General features: G+C 36.6%; 1 protein-coding gene across 1 annotated transcript; it reads left to right on the top strand.

Annotated features, from left to right (window-relative positions):
- The first annotated feature begins 9,939 nt into the window (after positions 1 to 9,939).
- On the top strand, positions 9,940 to 24,334 carry LOC108688808. The gene is made up of 10 exons (XM_018195229.1): positions 9,940 to 9,978; positions 10,066 to 10,242; positions 14,776 to 14,995; positions 19,591 to 19,674; positions 20,724 to 20,857; positions 21,116 to 21,252; positions 21,648 to 21,802; positions 22,888 to 23,129; positions 23,640 to 23,826; positions 24,138 to 24,334. The coding sequence occupies exons 1-10, from the start codon at positions 9,949 to 9,951 to the stop codon at positions 24,332 to 24,334; spliced, it is 1,563 nt and encodes a 520-aa protein (XP_018050718.1). The 5' UTR covers positions 9,940 to 9,948.
- The last annotated feature ends 264 nt before the right edge of the window (positions 24,335 to 24,598 follow it).

The raw sequence follows: 24,598 nt of genomic DNA, 5'->3' as shown, positions 1-24,598 counted from the left end.
ATTCGTTTCTTTTTAAAAACAAAGAGTGTTAAAGCGTCGAGCAGACGCATTTACGTCGTGATGTACGTCGTCGTGAAGATTATTCCGACACGGCTGGCTCGTTCGAAAGATTGCGCCAGACCGTAGTTAAGCCGTGGCCAGCAAAGTGCTCCAGTTTTAAAGGGTTAACCCGTTGATTCTCGAGGGTTGCCACGTTTTAAGTTCGTACCTTGTATTTCTTCTTTGTCGCCGTGCAAATCGCCGGCGGAAAATTCGAGTTTCGGTCGACTGACTTTTGATTCTCACAGCTCGGGTTCTCGTAGACCGAACGAGCGATCTTTTTAACCGTCACTTAACGACCGCTTTAAAGAAACGGCGCTAAAACTCGTGCGTATATGCGTGTGACTACACGCTATAACAAGCTATAGGACGACTGAATGCCTTGCGGAGATCGTATTTGCGTGCCCAATGAGCAATGACGACGCAAACGATTTTCTAAAGTCCACTCGGCGCGCCACCCTTCCAGACTGCTGGTAAATAAATATCGTAAGGTAAGATGGGGTAAGATTGCACCGGCGGGGAATAATTTTGCATTCCGCAAGGAGATTTAAAAATCATTTAGTGTTTGAGAAAGTAATTTTCACACAAACTCTAGACTTTCGCACAACGTGAGTAACCAAGTAGTTGACTTTTTTCAGACTTCGGCTGGTTGTAAAATCTTTCTTTACTCTGGCATAGGATTGACGTTCAAATCTTTTGTTTTTGTACTTACTTACGTTTTGAGTAGAATCAGGAGTGGGCAAAATATTAAAAACATTGTATTCAAATACAAAATACAAAATACTCTCAATAAAATAAAAATGTATTTAAATACATATGTTTTAAATACATATTGTATTTCAAATACGCCCATTCCTGGTTGAGATACAATACTAGAGATTGTTCATCAAATGTAAATGAAGATAAATGATGTATTATGCACATTATGCATGAAATGAATTTTTAGATTGAATCAACAATAGTGCGATTTTAACTTTCATAAAAAAATTTTTACATAACTTAAATGTATTTAGTATTTACAAATTTAAAATACAAAATACTCTCAAATAAAGTATTTAAATACGAAATACAAAAATGTATTTAAATACGTATTTTAAATACATGTACTTCAAATACTCTCATCCCTGAATAGAATACACCTGAACAAAATAATAATATTTTTACACAAGACTATTTTATCTTATTAAACGAACATTTTTTAATTAATTACTTTCTCTTCTATTAGCGTTATTATAGATAACTTTGATATTGATATGTAAATATATCTCTCATACAAACAATATATAAAATAGATATACGAAAAATACTTTAAACTATAAATTTCAATTTTATTTGGAAAAGAATCATTTTTTTGCTCCGTTGTATGAACGTTAAATTTTTAAATACGTTAGTGAAATTGTTCTTTTCGTGTAACAATAATCTTTTTTATTTTAGCTAAGTTTCGTTATACAAAGTACTCAGAACCAATACGAAAATGGATAAGATTCTTTATTCCCTTCGAAATACGCAAACTACGGAGTCTGTTATATTCCAAGGTGATAGCTCAGAGTAAACGAAACTGGCAAAATGAAGGCAAGTTTGCCATGCGATTAAACCGAAACGCTTTTAAACGTAGCTCATCCACGATGGGTGCAACGCAATTACGTGCAGCCAGATCACTCACGGCCAGCCTACAGTTTTCCTCGATCCTTCGCCCAGAGCTAAGACGGTGACCGTGGAGGCAGAAGCATCGTAGGCCGATCGCTGGAATAAAAATGTTTCCTGCCTGTCGGTGGGTAACGGAATTGAAAGACGATGGTAGCGATGCGACGTAGCGGGGAATCAAGCTAGAGAATCCCTCGCGGGCATCTCGTGCTCGGTTCATTTCACTTCCCAACGACGTAATTCCCTGACGGAGAGCGGCGAAACAACACTGTTCTCGCGGCCGCGCTTCGCAAGGTGGCTCCGCAAAAGTAAAACGATTGTAGGCGCGATACGCGCCTCCGCGTGAAATTTGACGTGATTTGATAATAATTGTTTGGCAAATATGGACACGAGGGCGGAACTCGACGCGTGAAAGAGAATAGCTTTATCAGAAATGGAATTAAACGAACGGTATCTTGGAAAAGCCTAGCGCCCTAAAGCTTCACAACACAGATATTCTCTTTCGCGCATAAAATATCTAAAAATAGAATTGTTTTTTATTATAGATTTTTAAAAGATTATGTTTATGGAACGTTTTAATCTTTTACATGAAACAAACGATTTTATTGAAGCATCTGAAAATTAAAAGTAGATACAGATCTAAAAATCAGAGTTGAATAAGTTAATGTTTTTTTTTAACCGAATAAAATTAAAGTTAATGGCTTTACAAAATTAATAAAGTTAAGTTAAAAGTTGAAGGAATCAAAAATTAACTTAATGTAACGTCAAAATTAAATTAACTTAAGTTAAAAGAAGTTAATTTTGGAAAAAGTTATTTTTTAGATCATAATGTCTTAATTTTTCTTAAAATGAGATCAAATAACTACAATATAGATTATTAGATAAATTAAATTTTTAATTTTTTTATTCATATGTGATACAAGTATATAACGATATAACTATATAAGTTATGTAACTTTAAAAAAACAGCATATAGAGAAGATACAAGATCAGATTACTTTTTAATAAGACTTAAGCCATAAGAAATTAATCAATTACAATCGAATACGAGATGAATATTTGACTGTAATTGGTCAATTTCTTAAGGGTTAAAACACCTATTGTAGATCCGGACTAAGGCTTATGGCATAAGGCATAAACCAATCAGAGGACTGTATTATATTAAGATGGTCTTAAAATAATTTCTTAATTGCCTTTAAGATGGTCTTAAAATATGAACAGATTACTATACTTATCTTATTTATCTTATTATATCTTATTATTTTTCTAAGATATTTAAAAGAGATAAAAAATTTTTTAACTTAAAAAGAAAGTTAAAAAATTAACGTTTAAAAGTAACTTAGTTAAGTTAAAATTTAATGCATTTAAAATTCACTAAGTTAAGTTAAAAGTTATTAACTTTTAACTTTTTTTTTTAACTTTTAACGTAACTAGTTACTACCCAACCCTATTAAAAATAATTTTGTTGGACTATCAAAATAATAATTTTAGAAACTCGAGCATAATGAGTAATATAAAAAGTCGAGAATAAAAAATGTTCTATGCCACGAAGTATCGCGATACAAATGCACTACATTTGCGAAATCGCAATAAATTTTATATATAATGTGTGTGTAAAGATTATATAAGATATGATAATTGCATAATTAATCCTTAATCGAAACTCAAGCTCATCGGAATCGTATCGGTTTTCAATCTGATCGGTGATGAACCCCCTGTTTCTATGCATGAATTTCATTTGCGCGTGACTTGCGGCTTCGCGTATGTATTTATTTACGGCAATGTACCTTGTGGCATAGAACATTTTTTTGCTCCCAACGCAATAACACGAAGCTGAATCATTAATATGCTTGCTCTCTGTGCGGGAGATGTAATCTTTTGAAAACTTATAAATATTTCTATTTTACATTTTTAAGACCGGAAGAGGATCACCGCCTTCGTTTCATGATGCAGGAGGCAGACTGTGTGTCTCGCGAGAGTGATTGATGTATACAATCGCGTTAGATTCATCTACGGAACAAATACGGTGCAATCTGTAAATGTTCGCAAACAACCTCTCGTGGAATCTAGATTTTATTTCTTTATTACGAGCACATACATGTTACATCAATAAACCATCCGAGAATTTACCGCAATAATTCTAACTGCATTTGATAACGAATGGAATATTATTCCTGGAATTTAGCGTATCAATTAAGATTATCATTACAAGTATTCTATAAAATTTCCGAAGTATCTTAATTGTGTGTATCAGGAGCGCCATGAAGCGATTTACGTCTCGCATATTCGCATAAAGTGAATTTTATTTCTCAATTTGTATCAATTGGTACAATTTCGTTACCGTTACATTTACGTTAAAATATATATAATTCTTCGAAAATTATGCTGTCGATGTTAATTTCATCGATCTGTTAAACTAAATACTTACTTTTTATACATACCTGTATATAATCCAAACATAATATATGTATACACTGTTAAATAAAACCAACAATGATAACTTAACCCTTTGAATTATATAACATCTTGTTATTTTTAACTTTCATATATGTGTCAAAATTAATTAAATTCTGCGGTTAATTTTTAAGTAAACGCCAATATTAACATATGCACTTAGTGTAAATAATAAACTGAGTTGTCAAATTTTTTTGGGCAATTATTTAAGGCCCAATTGCACCATGTTACTTTGATTTTTTAAGCGAGTTACTTTGATTTTAAGATAAGTGTAAAAGGTAAGTATTTAATTTAATAGATCGATGAAACATTGACATCATAACTTTCGAAGAACTACATACTTTTAACGTAAATATAACGGTAACGAAATATAATGATAGTGCCAATTGATACAATAGAGAAATATAATTCATTTTATGCGAATATAAGAGAAGCTTAAAACTCTGTCTATTTCATTTTAAAGCGAAAGAGAGACAGAGAGAGTTTTAAGCCTTGTTTAAAGTCAAAGTAACGTTGGCGCAACTGGGCCTAACTCTATTATTTTGATTAAATCTTGCAGTGGCAATCTCTATACTATAGATATGATTAAAGATAATTTAAACTGGATATAATTTGACATTATGAATTTAACAGTGTATAAGGACTATCCAAGAAAAAACCTTCCCACACAAAAACTCACATATCCTCCAAACCACTTGACCGATTTTCAAAAGCAAACCCATTTTAGAAACGTCTTTTAATTACAATTAAAATTATATTTTAAAAAAATTCTTAAAAACTACTTTTGACAAAAATTTTTAATTTTTTCTGGAATCCCTTTCATCATACTTTTTATGGTGGTCTCGGTCACTTCCTCGGATGCTCTCTTTCTTCGCTGTTTTTGGACTCTGAAAATCCTTTTTCCTTCCAGATCCTTCTTTACGGTTGATAGTCAAGTCTTCCTTGAAACGCCTAATGACTATTGACACCGTTTTTCTGCAAACTCCTGCCTCCCGCGCGATTTTGATGAAACTCCACTCCGGGTATTCTTGAAAAATTTTCATTATGGATTTGCGTGTTTCTACTTCACTTGCCATTTTGCAACTGAGAATAAAGCGATTATGACACTAACTGTTTCTTACATTCATTGCAAAGCCTACTAAATTAAAAAATTGTTTTTTTTTTTAAGTGGTTTGGAGGATATGCGAGTTTTTGTGTGGGAAGATTTTTTTCTTGGATAGTCCTTATCACATGGATCGCTTTCAACATTACTTTCAAGAACGACTTCGAGTTTCCAGGTATCGGTTAATTGTTTAAAAAAAGATGGCTCCGAAAGTGGAAGCGAAAACACATGTCATTCACGGTCAGGCTAAATGACTCGCGGTCGGCACTTTGCGCGTTCTGAAAAAAAACCTGCACGGCAGCTTAATTGCACGCATATGCGGCGTGTCGTTCGAGGCGATCACGTCCACCGGTATCTTGCGGTGCGTGTAACGCGCGTAACGCATACGGTAATCTGCGGCGAGCGCGGCCGGCGACCTGTGCCGCCCACACGTCTCGAACGCGGTGCGTATATTGCCTATCGTTGTACTCCGCGTCTTCTGATCCCGCTCCACGGCGCCACGTGATTAACGGCTATCATCATCATCGTGTAGCGCGTAGCGTAGCCCGTGATCCGCGTTGGTTGAGTTCATCCCACGCCTAACACCTTCCGTTCCATTTACCGGCCTCGCCGCGACGCAGCGGCGGCGAATAGAGCGAACGAATAATAATTACATTATGCTCTCGTGAGTGCCCCCCGCGGGACGTTCGCGAAATTATCGATCGCTGCCAATGTGCTCGGCGGCGATAATTAATACCACGCGATACACTCGACATAGAACGGATCGATTCTTTTCGTTCTCTCGACGAACTGATGGGCGACGTGGGAACGCACGCAGAACCACGCCAACAGTGTGCGGCGATGAGATTATTGATTGTTTCTGTAACGCGAAAGGCAAACATCGCGAATGAGAAATTGCGGTATCGATACTTCAATGATGCTAGCGCTTTAAAGAGAACAAGTCGCATTTGCAGTCTCATTGCGTAGGTAGCGTTAATTGACGCATCGACGTGTGATCAATTGAAGAAGACTTAGATGATTCGACGCAATTGCCTTGGTAAATAAAAAGCATTTCTGTATTAATCGAAACATGAATTTTCGCGTGCTGTTAGTTTAATGTGCGACGAGTGTTTTCTGTGTACACAAGAAGTAAGTTACTAATCCAATTCTGTCCGTTTAACGACGCGAATTCATCATAACAAGCATTACGCAGATGAGATCTCCTCATTTTCAATATCCTATTTAAGCTTTTACACTCGAGACGAGTTTATGTCACTCTGAGTAATTCAGTTAAGAGCTTCTGAAAGAGCGTTTAAATATTTAAACAGCTGTTTAGCCGTTGCTTAAAGAAAGTAAATCATGCACACAATAAAATAACACTTCTTTAAAATGATGACACTTGTTGAAGAACGAGTAATGGCAACCGGAACCAGATAATTTTCCCGATCGTGAAAAAGTGAGTAAGTCGGCATGAGTTCCACGGTTGCGATCATCGCTTAACGATAGTCGACTCCCTCTTAGCGGCGCAACGATAAATTAATTATTATAATTACATATATGCCATTATCCCATTATCCCGTTGACAACCGATGCAATCGTGAAGGCTCGAATTCTCTTGCGCGTAGGATAAGATGAATTTTCCTCTTTAATACCTCCGCGAGGTATTTATAATTATCTTACGTGCACAACATTCTCTTTAGGATTGCTATCAACGCATCATCCTTGTCACCGTCTAACATATTGAAGAAGAAGAAGACGAATTGGTGATGCAAACCGTTACGCAGTGATAATTATCGTTTAATCGTTCCAATGATGCAGACGGGTACATTTCTTCTTAATTTATCCTTTTGCCTTAATGCGAAAATAATGAGATTATATTACGATCGTCGTTAAATGAGTTTCATGGGTACGCCATACTGACCGTATACATATATATATGTTTTATAGTACAAAATGTTATTTTAGTACAAAAGTTTATAGTAAAGTAAATTTTATATTAGATATTGCAATCAAGCTTGTTGTATTAACGTTTTTGGGCTACCAATTTAAATTTATTTAATAATATTTAATGACACTAGTCTGCGGATTGAAACTTGTGAACATTGCCTGTGAACTTATAAATAAAATGTTTTAATATAAAGTTGGTACGCTGAATCTGAAAATCAAATCCATTTGTTACTATAACATATAAGGAATTTTAGCAAAATCTCAATTATATGTATAATACAATTATAATACAATTATATGTAGAATATATGAACAAAAATTTTGTAAAAAATATTTTATACTTAAATATAAAATAATTTAAACGTACATTATATATTTTCGAATTTAGAAAACTTTAAATATAATAGACTAAATAAAACAAAATGATGAAAATAATGTTGTATATACAATTCATAAATCACTAATTTCCAGTTTAATTTGATATATAAATATTCTAATAATAAAAGGGATTTTCTGATCTTAATTTTGGACATCTAGCATGATGTAAATACTCTAAAAACATATTACAATATCCGATGCAATAAATTGATCACAGTATAATTTAAATTCAAATTTAGTTAGTAATGAAATTAATAATGAGATTAAAAGTTGAATATACAGAATATCTGTATGAGAGTATTATTTTCTCGATTACTGATTGATCCAAGTATGCCAAAGTATCGTATTATTTAATCTCTTGTGCTCTCCGATGTGATACGAGTAATTTCTCTGAGACTCACAATCCAGTATGCTGAAAGCATTCCACTTTTTCAAACGACTGTTTAATCGTCCGAGATGAAACGGTGACTGTCCGTCTCGTAATCTAAGTAATATGCGCTTAAAGTTTTCAACGATAACGTCTCGGAAAACCACGGTCAGCCGATTCCCGCGACCCTGGGAAAATCGCAAAGAGAAGAGCGATCAAACTACACTGATAACGGCTATTCAACTATACTGGTGGTAATTATTATTGTTACGTGATGAAAGTACAGATAATTTCTACTGTCTTAAAAATAGTAGAGCAATACATAGTCCGCATTTGTACCAAGGTCTAAGTATAAAAGATTCAGCGACATGACATGTACTACTTATAAACTCTCGTTCAGTCTCTCGTTGCTCAGTATGCACGAAGCGTCTCGCTTAACTCCTTAATCTTTTCGAGATGGAAACATCTCGAGATTAAAGCACGGTCAGATAAATAGCGCGGTCAAAGATTGCGGTGAAAAGATTAGATTATAACATATTAGTTCCATGTTTTATGTCTTGGCCATGACTCCCCAAATATGTAATAAGTGTCTTTATACATATATGTGTATGATTTAATTTTCCGTGTAAAAATAATACTACATCATATTATACATAAAAAAAAACGGATTTGCAGCATGTATTTAAGCATGTAGTATTATTTTTATAGAAAAATTAAATTACACATATATATAAAAGTACTTATTACATACTTCGATTTGTAGTGAAGTATAAAACAATCTCACAAATTGACGTAACAATTTTAATATTTTGTTAATTTTCTTTTATTTTTTATTGTGTGTCTTTTCCAAGAAAATGCAATAAATTGAGGCTGCAATACAAATCACAGATCTTCGCTGAAACAATCACAAGGTGATTAGAAGCATTGGGAAGAAAAATTGCTTATGGAATATATGAATGCAAGGTTAATTATCAAATTAATTATCAAATGCAATAATTACATAATTATTGCATTTGAGAAGGAATTTCACATTTTGCAATCCCTAGAGTTTTAATTGTAAGCCATGAATGAACCAGACTGAGAGAGGCGAGAGGAGTAATAAAAAATTAAAAACTGCATGAACTGTCGTGTATACTTAATAACGACCTAATTAGATCTAGGAGACGAGAAGATGAAGATTGATATGAGCTGTTGTCTCGGCACGGGAGGTCACTGAGCGCGTGCGAATAGTGCGAGGCTCCCGATTATTACACCGAAAAGGTCTATAAAGTAAATGTAGAGGTAAAAAACTCATTTGAGGTACATAGAAGTGGCAAGAAAATGAAGCTGCGTTGGAAGCAACAGCAGTAGCAAGAGAGATGAATCATATGAAGCCACGATGAAGGAAAAGAACGTGAAAACCAAAAGACGTGCCGTTGCGAGTCACCTTTGCGGTACTCTTACTTTACCGATTATATGTAATACATTACGATCCGCGTTACTTAGGCTTTCATATTCACACATGTACATGTACACATAACACACACATACATGTTTGTGTGTGCGTGCGTGCGTGCGTGCGTGCGTGCGTGCGTGCGTGCGTGTGTGTGTGTGTGTGTGTGTGTATGTGTGTATATAAATAATTAAATCTGAGAGTTGTCTCTTCTTTCTTGCCTAATCGCATTCTTTCCGTGTCATTCTTATGATTGTCTTGTCCGCTCGTTTCATGGAGGCTTCTGCTAGTGTCATAATCGCTTTCCTCTGTATAACAGCCTTCGCATCATCGTCCTTGGTTGCCACATTAGCGTAAGAAAGTTACGTTTGAAACAGTTAACTTTCCCAAGTCACATTTTATATAAGAGCAATGCTCTCATACAATATACTCCGAATTTAAAGCGAAAAATTTACATATATTAAATCTACATAGTTCATAAGATTTTGCATTTTGTAACGCAACCTCGAGAATTTTGGTGCTTCGCGACGCGTCTTACATATCGAGCCAGCTTTCTACATAACTTTAATACAAATTACATATTGTTACAGATACATCTGTGTCTGGATGTTGACGGTGGTCACGCTGAGGTGTCAGGTAAATATATATCTTGCTTGTAACATTACGTACAAGAGAAACTCGCAAAGGATACGGGTTCTCATAATAGATAATTTTTTTTCAAAGCCAACCAGTGAGAACGCAGAGGTGGAAGGAAACTCCGAAGATTCAGTTATCGACGATACGACCGAGGATTATTGGGCAGGCAGTGGATCGGGACCCGATGAGGATGAGTCCTCCTCTTCCTCTTCTCACAACGAAACCAGAGAAGCGTTAACTCACGAGGCCAGCGACCACGATACTGTAAGTCACGCATCGCCAATTTGTTTCGCGCTGCGCTCTTTCTTATTGAAATTCATGATAGATATTACACAAGAAGTTTCTCCCTAATCTGTTATTTCTTTGTTCCGTTACCTTTATAGAAACATTTATTTTTTTCGTATAATATTGATTGATTGAAAACAACATATACAAGAAAAACCGATAAAACATTAACGATACTATTGTTGATGTTGACTGATACCATTCAATTTAAATTGTCCAGAAGATCATCTTTTGCAATCAGTGTTGTAAGATTTTATTGCACAACTTTAAAAAATCAACTTGTTAATTTATTGATTAAGATAAAAGAAATTACTTTAACGTCGCATTTTTACTGATTGTATTATTAAGTTATCAAAGCCAGACATTTCAATAGGCGGTAAAATCTTTCTATCGGGAGTACTGCAGATTTCTGACAATAAATATCGTAGCATGTGACAACAAAGAGGAAAGTGAGAGAAGTAAGAAGAAAGGTGTGCGCGCATCTGCCGTACGTCCAGTTATATTTAATTGGCAAACGGTTTCCTCGAAATTGGATTAAAAAAAAGAGTTAAACGAGAGCGGAATGGAAAAAAGGAAGTAAAAGAATGATACTTGTCCATCTGTTCAGTTTTGCGTGATTTCTCGTTTAACGAATGCTCGCGCGCAAGGCCGGAGAATCTAGATGCAGGTGTTCTGCATCCGCTATGATATTCAAGAGAGTAAAAAAAGGAAGTGCCGATAGTTAACCGCAGCAAAGACGACGCCTCGGTCGCATGTTCTCGATAAAGCGGAAAAATCCTACTGAAGATCCACGAATCGTGCTTTCGGCCAATCGTCTTGCTTTCCTCGTGTGACTCTCGTCTTCGCTGCGATCGGTATCGATAAAATCGCGAAAGATCAGTTTTGTAATTGATTTTCAATAAAAATCAATTATTGTATACAGGCGCGTTTACCCTATCCCCATAATCTTCCTCCTTTCCGTGGCACGTAGAAAATTTTCCAGGCTCTTTCTAAATGAAGGGCAAAAGGGCCAGAAGGTTGCCTGGTATATCAACACGAGAAGTACCGGAGGGAGGAGAAGCAGAGTAAAGGCCATTCCTTTGATTTTAATCGCTCTTTATCGATGATCTACGAATTGCTTTTAAACTAGTTTTCGAGCGGAATCGATTTCGATCGCGAAAAAATATGAACCAGTTTTCCAGTAGAATAGAGAGAAAGGATATCGCGGCTCGCGGCCACGTCCGTGCGCGACCTTCGTTATATCGCAAATTGCGAGCGGATAAATCGTTTCTTGCACCGCGTGATTCTCCACAGGGAAAGGCCCCATTACTCGAGAGAAGGCACCCAGAAGCAGTTTATTTAGCCTACGAGCGTTCCGTTGCGAAACGGGAGACAAGATCAATTTCATCTGTTCTGCGTACCGCCGTGTTTCCGTCCGTTCCGATTGGAGAGGCGAAGACTAATCACACGGAAATGCAATGCATAGCTTCAAGCTGTCTCAACGACTTTAAATCGCCTTGTGAGAAACTGTGTCCATGAAAATCATTAGTCGATCGATAATCACATGAAAAGAGCGGTTTTGCTAAAGTAAATATTTAGTTTGATATACAAATCTGAAAATATTTTGTTAAACTATCAAAATAATTAGGACACTCAAGCTCGTTGCTACAATGTTGAAACTTTTTACAGCATTGCTCATTATATTTGAGCGACCTACATAATTACTATATTTTGATCGTTTAACAAAATGAATTTCAGATTTATATATCTAGACTAACTATTTAGATGCTTTAGCAAAATTGTTTTTTTTTGTAGCTGATTTGACGTAAACGTAACAAGGTTATTAATCGGGTCGGGTATTATATTTTTTTATCACATATTTTGTAAAAATTAATTTGTGTGAAACAATATTAAAAATAAAAATTTACATAATATTCGCACAGCGTAAAATTAATATAAGAAATTAATTTTTTGGCACATTTTCATAATTGATGAAATTGTTGCATTATTTTACGCTCACACAGAATTCGATCTAAATAACGCTTCGACAAATAATTGAATCTTGAGAAAAAGTTCTAGAAAGATGCATTTATCTAAATCAGCTGAGTGATCTCACTTCAACTTAATGACTTTCGACACTCTAACCACCGTTAATCATTGCATGAATGTGCATATCTCGATGCGACTTGATCAAATAAAATCCTCGGAAGAAATTAACATTCATTCGAAAAAAAAAAATCCGTCCGTCATCTCCCATTGTAAAACAAAACGAGAAAACCTAAACGGTTACTTGGTATTTCTTCTTTGAAGAAACGTAAGCTTATATTACGGATGTCGATGGTCATTAAAGAAAATGTTCTTATTATACACAAGCTACTGAATTCAATGTCAAATTGCTCTCATCGCCGGATGCGTACAAATGTTAATGCGTACAAATATTACCTCGAATTGCTTCCAACAAATAATTTTCGAAACAGTTATCGGAAATAGATTTGTGTTAAATTGAAACTAATAAGTTCTTCGAAGAGAAGCTCACAAAACGGAAGATGTTGTCGTGCGAAGAGCTCCGATGGGATCGAATCGGTCGCGCATTCGACACGAAGGAGCATTTCATGTTATTGCATTTCCTACGTAGCCCAGTACAGTTAATGCCAAAGTAGCCGTAGTTAAGCATAGCAGGAGTCGAAGGTAATCGGCACTTATCGTCCGTAATACATTCCAATGAGATACCGCGGAAGATTCAAAGACCGACGGTCATTTTCTACGGAACGTAGATCAGACGCCAGCGCTTGGGCCCAGCTTCTTGCCAGAGGAACGATCTTCTAACTACTCTACTGGCCCATAAACGCCGTACACCATTTCGCTCGTCGGGGTCCGTTCCATTTCCCGGCAACATCGTACTCGAGTTCCTGAAATTCCTCAAAAGTGGAATCCGTAAAGAGAAGCAATTTCCCTGCCGATCTATGCGCGTAGTAGGGTGGCAACCTATGTCGCATCGAACGTCGAGAGCACTGGCGGAACGTCATCGAGAACAGTGCGAACGGCGAGAGGAAGAACGTGGTGGGAAAAGAAGATGAAGAATCGGGAAGGAGGATGAGAGAGAGGAGGCGGCTGGAATGGAATGGCGATTTTTTCGTTACGGCGTATGGAGGCTGTTCACAACTTTTTTTCTTTCGCTTCGCGTTCACCACTAACCACGTGCCCATTCTCCCTTCTCTCCCTTTTCATGGCCGATTCGCCCGAGTAAGTATCTACCTGCTCGCTGACTGCTCGCTGACAAGCGGCTCAAAGTACAATATCCTTCCCCTCGTCCACCCCCGCCGTCGTCGTCTTATTCGGTCTTCTTGCGTCTCTTCTTGCGCACGGCACCCGTGGATGGCATACACGGATGGAATGCCTCGGGTACCCACGCTCGGACAGGGGAATGAGCTCGTAAAGCGTTAGTCACGCGCTACTCGTGCTGTCCGTTTTTCAGACTTCCTCGTCAGGTTCTCTCCAGTCAGAGTCCCTTTTCGCTTGCCTGGACTCTCCAGTCTCCGCCAACGCCGCGCCAGCATCGCCGTACCTCCCTCTTCCGCATGTTTCTCCTCTTCGTCGTGGTCTCGACCCCCGATACTTTTTCTCGCCCTTTCTCACCGTTCGAGCGGTAGCGATCCGTACAAGCTGAGGGTTAAACCGAATCGTTAACGTAGGAGAGGTCAGAGCTCCCGCTCGACAGGATAGTTTTGCATAGTCGTATCGCGAGAAGCCGTGTACGCGAGAATATTTTGCCGGAATCCCGCTTCCAACCGCAATGCGCGGGCTAACGGCTTTGAACCTGCAAATCACTACTTGCGACTCGTTAATGGATTCTTTGTGTTCATTTTCCGAACTTCCCCTATAAATTTCATTAGTAGCGTCAGGAATTTAACATGGGTGACTATTTATTAGGATTATTAACGTGAACGATCAAATCTGAACATATATAGATACTCAATCATTTTCTACTAATATAAACTATGCTATGTAAAGTATACAATGTTCATAATATATTACATAAGCATTGATTTTTTGCGAGACTGTGATAATTCTGAGTAAAAGTAATTGATTGAACATTATATTTTATATATTTTATTACTTTAATTCAATTAAACGTGTAATGAAATAAAATTTTTTGCATTTACATTACATTAAGTTGTTATAAAATTGTTACTGCAAAAAATTTTAACATTTTAGCAACTGGTTTTTCCAACAAAATCGTTTCAATGGTGTAATAAAATTAGTTTTCAGATTTTTGCATCCAACAATTTATATTTAGCAAAATTATTCTTTCCGTGTAGGATCAATTAACATTATTCATTATTATTCATAAAAAAGACACATATATTTAATTAATTACTAATTCTCAAATAATTGAAAATATAAATAATGTAATTCATAATTATCAAAGAAATAATATATTAAATCATGATATACGATAAGTCATACAAATAATAATTATCTAAATTAAAGTATTAAAATTATATTAATAAATTCTTCTCTTTTTCCTGATAGGTCGTCTATATTGGCGATGGCGGTAATTACGTGCCAGTTCCTTCATTGAAGAATCGACCGTTGAATCCGAATCTTCAAGCTCTTCAAACTCTTCAAGGCTTGCAAGGCCTTTCTGGAAACGGAGGTACAGGAGTAATCGGTGATGAAGACTGGAGGAGACATCCAGAAACCTGGGATCGCGAACACCGAAGATACAGGCCCAATACGACGAGAGTGCAACGTAAGTACGAAGACAATGTCTTTTATCATCTTGCTGAATTGCATTATTATTATTATATAAACAGAATTGATGGTAATATTAAAATAAACGGTTTCTCGTAAGTGCCGTAATTAACAATCTCAACAATCTGCTTGCGCTTTTTCGATGAGGTAAATTAAATATAAATCAAGTGGATACGCTGTATAAGGTAATTACTCTTCAGCCCGCACAATCTCCGAGCTAATAGAAATTTCCTGGTTTGTAAGTAGCTGTAATGGCGGCTTGCATCAAGACGCTAATTCAGCGGAAATACGTTACGAAAGGGTATTGATTATGTCGATCTATAGAGCCAATAGAAATCTTTATTTGGTCGATAATGGATTATCGACTTATTTTAGCTTGTGATTACATTATTGCGTTCACGCATGAAAGAGATTATACTTCATAGAATATATTAAAGTAAAAGGACGTTCGAATAATAGGATAGCATAATATCGGGGCGTAAACGAGGATCCGCTATTTCCATCCGAATAAAAGCACAAAAAGCACAAAAAGCGTCTACGATATTGGGTCTGATGGGTCAGTGTGCCTCAGAGGAAAGAATGATGTTGTCGTCGCTTTAGCATGTCGATCCGTTATTTTTCTCTCCATTGTCAGAAACCAAAGTCCGTGAGGATAGCGCGCGTTATAGAATAAAATATTTCCCTCCAATGTCTCGGTCGATTGACTTGGAATCGCAGACGCGCTCCGCGCAATATATCCATCCATCTCGGTTCGCAGCCAGCTAGTGCGCCCGAGAATTCAGAGTGTGATGGCGAATGGCTACCGTTAGAGAGGAGGCAATTAAAACGGTGTCGGAAAGTCGTACGACGCTCCTGACATCGAGGGTACGGAGGCAGAGATACACCACCTTGCTTGCAGCACCTTCGATGGCATCTGCAATCGTCATCGTCGTCATCGGGACTCGAGGACCGTCATCATCATCCCGCGCGATCATCATTATCCGCATGTGGATCACGATTGCCTCGTGGAAACTCGAGCACACGGCCCGTACAGATATATCTGGTCGCGTATATGTTATGGCGCCAGTAATCGACAGCTCGTTTCTGACATCGCTTTTTCTGCGAGAAAATTGCGACGCCGAGTCGCAATGAAAATGATGTTTATGAGCGGCCGTTACATTATTTTTTCCTTTTCATGCCAACGCGTACGATGACGTGAAGTTATGTCGTCGAGTCCGCGGGAATTCTTTGAATGATTTAATATTATCTTGAATACATACGGTGTAATATACTGTGAGATTATATCCAAGCTGCAGTTATTATTATTGTTTATGATTTCTTTCGTGCTATATATTCTCTTTTATAGCGATCGATTTTTCATCTAATTTATATTGCGCTGAAAACGGAATCGCATTTATACAAATAATAAATTTACACAATCACAGTTTTATGATTCAGCGATAGAGTCATGATATATCTCTATCTGAATAAATTGACTTTACAAAATGAATTTTCTATCCTGTTCAAAATTCTGTCTCCACAAAAGCTTAATCCAATGATGTCTAATTAAAACTTTAATCGGTCACTTTAGTTTTAATCTCATGTAGCGGGTGTGCAGCAGTAATTAATGCCAGTAGAACAAGACATTAATAACGCCGGTGTAATATCCCGTTATGAAAGAATAATAGACAATGTCCTGTGAAAACAAAATTAATTTTCTACGCGTGCGTATAATTTCCTATATTACGCATATGTGTTACGCTCATCCGCTGCGTATGTTTCTGGAACATCGAAGTTTATTGTGAACGTTTGAGCACTCACTGTCTGTGCATATGGCGAGTAATCAACATAGCAGGAGCATCACTGCCTGATGCTCCCGGAGAAAATTATTAAATTACAGTGTGTTTCATGATAATATAAATAAATAATATTTATCAGGATGGAATTGTATACAAGCCGTTCTCAAGCCCTTCAACGAGTCCTTTTAATTGCATTTTGCGGAAAATTACGGCCATACTGGAAACCGCGATGTGAGAAAAATCCTTTAACGACGCATCATTCCCTTCGCCCATTCGATCAGAACGAAACATCTATTACACCACTTCTTACATTTTTATCATTTATAATCACTTTATATTTCTTAACTAAATAATTATATAATTCGGTAATTCGTTTCACTGATATCTATTATTCACTTTTGAGACGAAGATACGATCATTTATTATTCATAAACTTATAAAGAATTCATACGATAGAATTGTAAAATAATAATTCTGAAATACTACACGTGCGCTTATATATATATTATATATACAAAATGTTGCAGCATCGTATTTTTAATTGCAAAACAATGATTTCTTCCATAGTGTAGGTATCGAGAAGAATTGAGTTATAAGTGATTCACGTAAATCTATTTCGCTCTACTTCATTGTGATAAATTATTCTATGCATATTTAAGAAAATTCAACCGTACAATCAATCAGATTCTATTTTTTAAAAGATCGATGTGCCGAAGCCCTTCGAGACGACGGGACGATCGATGATTGCATTGCTACAGTAAATTTCCTAAAACATTTGGATGAGCCTGCCATTGGCAATGACGAATGCTACGCCCGACCTATGAAGCTCGCTGGTTCAATGAAGTCGTAAAGTCGAGCCGCTCGTTCTCTGCGGGAACTTGAGGCCACCCGCGGTATCGTCAATTACGCGAAAGAGAACCCATTAGATTTAATGTATCCTCCTCGGCAACACGATTCTCAAACGTCCTCCGAGTTCATTTTGCTACTTCTTTCTCTTTTGCTTCTCCCACAAGATTTTTTGCTACGTATCTTTTTTGGAATGTTTTCCAACCAATTTCGATTCGGACCAATAAATAAAGATGCTAAGCATAAAAAGTTGAAGCCAGCATGTTAAAACCAGCACAAGAGTTTTAAGGGAACTCGACAATATTCTCCGGGTCTTTCCGTGACCGCTCTCGGCACATTCGAGCAAATATCGGCGTTGCTCAACTCTTCCCATTGTCTGCCTACTGACAGAGTTTTGCCGGACGATGAACACAAAGCACATATCCGCAATTCTAATAAGCGCCTGCGTATACGTGCGTATACGTACGCGCGGCCGCTCGAAAATGCGCTCGGCACATTCGCGACGGCGTGATGCGTAGGACGAGGATGAAACGGAACGGTTGTATCATCGGCATGCGCCTCCGGTGTAACTATCTTCCCATCACTATCCTTTATTTTCCTCTGAGTCTGTAACAAGCGCATGTTAGCCTTTCTCTCATCTTTTTTTTCCATTTATCAAATCAAGAATAATCCATTTTTATTTATTAATAAATGTTAATAATTTATTGCAGCTAATTTTAATTATTATTATAAAAGTTTTATATCATTTTTATAGACATCTTCTTTAGAAAAAGATGCGTCAAAAAATTTATTTGAAATTTAAATTTAATTAATTAATTTTGTCAAATCTTTCGATAGCCGATGATATCCTTACATGATATTTAATGATGATGTTCAATCAAGTATAGCGTTCGTCGAACATATTCAAATGTCATGCGAGGGTATCGTGCGTCTTACGATGACGGTGGGATGAGCGTGGGTCACGAAACGAAAAGGTTGTATCATCGGCGGACACCTCGAGTGTAACTATCTTCATCCTCCATCAATCTCCATTCCGCTTTGCGGTTACGTTACTACAGTGGAAACGGCTTCTTACCACGAAGAGCGCCTATACGGGACCCCCAACTTACTTTCACTCGTCATCGACGACCGGTTTTCCACTCGCTTCTATCCGCGAATCTGCGATTTTCCGCGCCCGGTTTCTTCATACAAATGACGACAGGCTCTCTTGACAGCGAACATACGCCCACACGATGACCGATCGACACGTTTCCATCTTCTGTGATTGAGTCTCGTTTGAGTATGAAAGCACACATTTCAAAGTGATTATCGGACCCGATATGGTAATGTTATTTTTGCACTATCTTGAAAACACTTCCTGACTGAGAAATCTCTTTTGCGAAAGAAAATTACCTGTTATGTTTCATTAAAAAGATAGATTCTTGGCTACAAAATTTGTCTGTAAAGATCTATCGATTGTAACATCAATATGTTTATATTCTTTAAATTTTATTTAAATAGTATAAATATGATCTAAACAAATTATATGAAAAATTAGTTTATTTTTTAATTTTAATGTGTATATACTGAATACATATTTTTTTAAATTATTACTACACTAATTTATTATCTAAAATTTAATTCTTAGTAAATATAGACACAATATATAGGTAGACACGACACATTGATTATTGTTTGTATATACAGTTTTTCATTTCTCTTTCAACATCAAAGATTCCACCTAGACATTCTTGATTTCGCAAAGAATTAAGATGCAGATAGAGAGTTTATCATGCTGTTGAATCAACATAATTATACGTATAATGAAATATAAAATAATGGAACATTTAATAACAAAAAAAAAAACACAGGTTGGACAGATTGAAAAAGAGCGAATAAAAATTAAAATTTATTATAATTTTTTTAATCGATTTATTGAATAATTATTAATTATAAGTTAAATAATTACTTTTTATATCTTACATTTTAGATATCGAGGCGGAATGTCAAGATGATTACATGAAAATCAGGATCGGATTCAACGGCTCTTTCACCGGCCTCTTGTATTCAGCAGGTAAAATTAATGGCGCACAAAATTGACTTATATTAATGAGTCATTATTTCTAACATTGTGCAATTTACTCGGAATTTTTTTTATTAAATACCGTTATATTTTTTGCAATGTTAATCACATATGCAAGTAGCCAAACAATAACGTAATCAGATTACAGTTTAAAAATTGCTTTTGACATAAGATTGTAAATATTGCGACGCGAATTATACAAATGGCGCGATGTCGAAAAATGGTGCGGTGTTTGAAATTTTACGCTACACTCTATTACAGTCAAGAGATTCGACATAATACTGCATCTAAAATATGTGACTGCATAACTGACTGCATTGCTGATCCGCAATTACGTCGGCAGACAGTGAGACGAGTATGTACGTTCGCGCTAATGAGGTAATAGCGGAAATTATCGTAAAGCGATCGGCGGTCGTCCACATCAGCCGCTCTAGAATTTTTCTTTCACCGTCGTAAGTCCATCTGTCCGGTCTAGTAAGATACTTCCGTTATTTCGAAAGAAGCGTATCGCAGCCGTGCCTTCTGGCAGCTATGCACCGGCAAAAACGGCATCATCGTCGATTTCTTTACAAATTATTCGATGAGAAAGATGACCTCTTCTTGAACCTTGCATCTGTTTGGTATCCACTCTGCTAATCCGCAATTTTCTCATTGATCGTTAATCAATATTTCAATAATGAACTAAGCGCCTTTGTGCCAACGCGAATGTGGTCATAAACCACTTCATAAACCACTGAGACTTTTCTGATTGAATCCAGCAAAACAAAAACTAAAAAGTCAGATTAATTTCTAACTTCCTAACTCAGGCGCAAACGAGTATACTTTGTTCTTTCTTCACTTACTTTTTGTCGCCCCATTTGTTTGCGATGAAAACGCATCAACGTCCCGCCTATTCTTCGCGCAGTGCTATCTATGTAGTCGAAATGCCGCGAGGTAGATTGTTTGATAAAAGAGATATCAGTTGATATTCGATATCGAACACGGTCGTATCATAGACGACCGCGTTCCAGATGAACAAGAATAATCGCTTTTAATTGCAGGCTACTCGTACGATCCCGATTGTATGTACGTTAATGGGACGGGCCGAGACTACTACGAGTTCTACATTCAGTTGAATCGGTGCGGCACCCTCGGCGAGAACACTCATCATCAGGACAGCAGGAAGAATCCGACGGTACGTAAAATAGACGAGCGCCGAGCGCATCACGGAATGACGGTTCATTACTTTAGTGTGTACCGGCGCCGGTAGACAAGGAATAATAATGATTAACAACACCGGGGAAAAATGAGGGAGACTTATTTTTAATGTTGATAATTAGAGAAAATTAGATGTCACATCGCGCGTAGATCGCGCGGGAACGTAGGCACCGCTATTACGGCTGGTTTCACATGAGAAATAAGACTCAATGACGTATTGCTCTTGTCTTTCCAGAAAAATCTTATGTGGAACACGGTCACAGTGCAGTACAATCCATTAATAGAGGAGGAGTTCGACGAACACTTCAAGGTGACTTGCGAGTACGGCTACGACTTTTGGAAGACGGTGACATTTCCTTTTCTCGATGTCGAGTGAGTGTGATAATCTTTTTACTTTTGAAATAAATTAATATAATGTGTTAATATAATGTGTTAAATTAATATAATATCTTAATATAATGGGTATAATGTCTCAAAACGTCAAAATGGGCTTTAAGCGTGGAAACAGTACGAAGGGTCATATCGATCAGAGACTCGAGGTTGTTTTCACAGTGCACATTGCACGCGAAGTACACGACGCAACGTGAGCCATCGTCTGAAACCTTCGATTACGTGAACTCGATGGAACGTTTCACGCAAGGCGTTTACGTAATATCTACGATAATGTCTAACATCTGTGCTATCCTGTTGGCGCGAAGTAGGCCGTACTGTTCGCGAGATAACGGATACGCATTCTGCCTGCCTCTTACGCACCCACCTTCTTCCAGGGTCGCCACGGGAAATCCCGTAGTCTTCACCCTGCAGCCTCCGGAGTGCTACATGGAAATCAGATACGGTTACGGGACCACTGGAACTAGAGTGGCTGGACCAGTTCGCGTCGGAGATCCCCTGACTCTCATTATCTACATGCGCAGCAAATACGGTAAGCCTTATGTAGCTTAACTGCAACTTAACTCCGGCTTAGCCACGTAAAATCGTTAGAATATATAATGGATTCGACCTACTAGATTTACAATACTTGAAATAAACAACAAACAAAAGACAATAGGAAACTAATGAAATAACAGTGTTTCTAATATCGAAAATAAGTAATTAATCATTACCTTACAGTATTAAGTTTCTATAATGGATATCAATTAAATTATACATATATCTGTGTTTTTACGATAAATTAATTTATTATTTCTTCTTCTTTCGCTTTCTTAGAAGCGCTTTTGAAAATCTAACCAATTCAAGTCTATAATTTAATTGAATCTAATGTTTGTTTGCGTGAAACATAATTATAAAAATACTAATAAACTATTGTAATGTTATATTTAGCAATAAACCTTCAAGGCAAAAAGTTTGTTAAATTGAAACAAAAAACGAATGTGCTTGCAAATTGTTTACAATACGTATTTTCGTGTATTTGTTTTTTTTTATTCAACGGTCAGCCTAATCATACGACGCCCGATTTTGCCAAGCTATCATGCGATAGCGATAACGGTATAAGATGAACAGCAGAAGACTTTGTCAGTCAGCTAGTCAATCTGAGCTCGGTAATTTGCGAAAGATGCGGAAATGCTGGCGAGAAGATATGAAAATGTGTGTGCTTTGACGTAACGACAGATGTCTGTACTTTAACCAGTCAGGCTTCTGTATTTATGTCTATATCACTTATGTCATGCAAATCTATGTCAGAAGGTAGAGGACGTCAGATTTTATTCCCATTTTGCCGCTTATGACTAATTGATGTTGTTATTGTGATGACATATATATACTTTACGAAGCTAATCATCGCTTTTTATCTAAATCGCTTTAATCTAATCTAATGAATCTTTAAAAACGGAATCTTTAAAAATCTTTAAGAACAATTCTCTTCTATATTAAATTTGCTTAACTCTTTTGCAATTTAGGAGTTAGTACATTTTATATTGTAACGTTTTAAATGTTATCATTTTTATAGAATTTTATATGGTGATAGATTTATGATTTTCAGATGAATATTTATGCCGAATTTTTTTGTAGATGGTTTTGATATCGTCGTAAATGACTGCTACGCTCATAATGGCGGAAACAAAAGGATTCAATTGATCGATCAATACGGATGTCCGGTTGATGACAAACTAATTAGCCGGTTTCGTGGTTCATGGTCGGAGAGTGGCCTGTTCGAGACGCAAGTTTTTGCTTATATGAAGACCTTCAGGTTCACGGGATCGCCGGCTTTGTATATCGAATGCGATGTTCGCATGTGCCACGGAAGATGTCCGGTAACTAAATATTTTTTAGCGCGTTACTATTTGATTTCATTCCATTCTTAATCTATTTAAATCAGGTAGTAAGCAGATGTTACTGTCATCATTTTGACATCAAAATGTCATTTTAACGTTAAATTGATGACAAATTGATAGCAAATGACGTTAGCTTGCTATCTGATTATCTTTTTAATCTGTTTAAGTGTTACGCTCATTAAATTTGATTAAATATTTCAGAAATTATTTACTTTTAAAATAGTTTAGTTATTAATATGTCATAAACATAAAAATTTAATATTTTGTTGTGTGTATTTAATCGTTAGGTATATATTACATATTTCTGAATTTTTGCAATTAAATTGACAACTTTTGAAAAACAATATAAAAAAGTACTCCGAATATTCTAATTTTCAAACGATGTTTTTCATGCTACTTTGCACGTTTCTGTTCATTTGTGTCTGAAAATAAATTAGTGTTCCAGTTTTACAAATATCTTTAATTTAAACGATCACACCCGTATTTCAGAGTCAACCTTGCCATTGGAGAAACGCAAAGAATGTAGTAAAACGGTCAGTGTCGGAAATCGATGGACCATCGACACCGGCGTCTAGTTTGTCGGAGAACGTGAATCTCTTCCAATCTCTTCGTGTTCTTCAGGAAGGCGAAGCGGACACGGAACTGTTCCAGAATTCCACTAGCTTCTCTCGCAGCGGTAAAGAAGATATACATATATATGTCAAACATTTTACTGTTAGAACAATTATTTGACAAGCCATGCATTTATCATAGCTTCGTTCAGTAAGAGATGCTCTATTTTTTTTTTTTTTTATTATAATTGTGTAATGGCGAGCATCGATTTGAAATGAACGAAGCTTGCATATAAAATTTTGCAAATTTTAATTTATTACTTATACGTATAAATTTTAACTTATACTTATAAAAAGCAAACGTTTAATATGTATATCTCAATGTTAGAATTATTATAATTACAATCTTTTTAAATTTGCATTTTTTTGTACATAGGATTTAGCGAGCCTACGACTGACAGAGTATGTTTGAGATCTACAGTGGCCAGTACAATAGTGGGACTCGGCTGTGGTTTCTTCTGTATCATGGCCGGTATGGTACTAGCCATGTGTTCGCGAATGCGACGACAAGCGCGAGAAAAATTATTGTCGGACAGTATAAGCTATATGACGCACCAAGGTCGAATCAACTAGGGTAACATTTTTAGCATGGGGAGATCTATTTCTTCTCGCTTCATCTCAATCGGTTGCGATATCCTCGCATCTTTCGCAGCAAATGGAGCTGTCTAAGAAACTGCTCCGCCGGTAATATAAGAATGCGTCGTTAAAATAGGAAATGGTCGATATGAATGACTTCGAGTTACTGATAAATTGACATTGATAAAAATACGATTAAAATGAGGTGATAATTTTATTGTTTTTATAAATCGGAAGAATATCAGATTTGTAAACAATTTG

This window comes from Atta colombica, unplaced genomic scaffold, assembly GCF_001594045.1.
Source record: "Atta colombica isolate Treedump-2 unplaced genomic scaffold, Acol1.0 scaffold239, whole genome shotgun sequence".
Classification (NCBI taxonomy): domain Eukaryota; kingdom Metazoa; phylum Arthropoda; class Insecta; order Hymenoptera; family Formicidae; genus Atta; species Atta colombica.
Note: the sequence above shows the minus strand (reverse complement) of the source record. Positions and strands in the feature narration are given on the sequence as shown.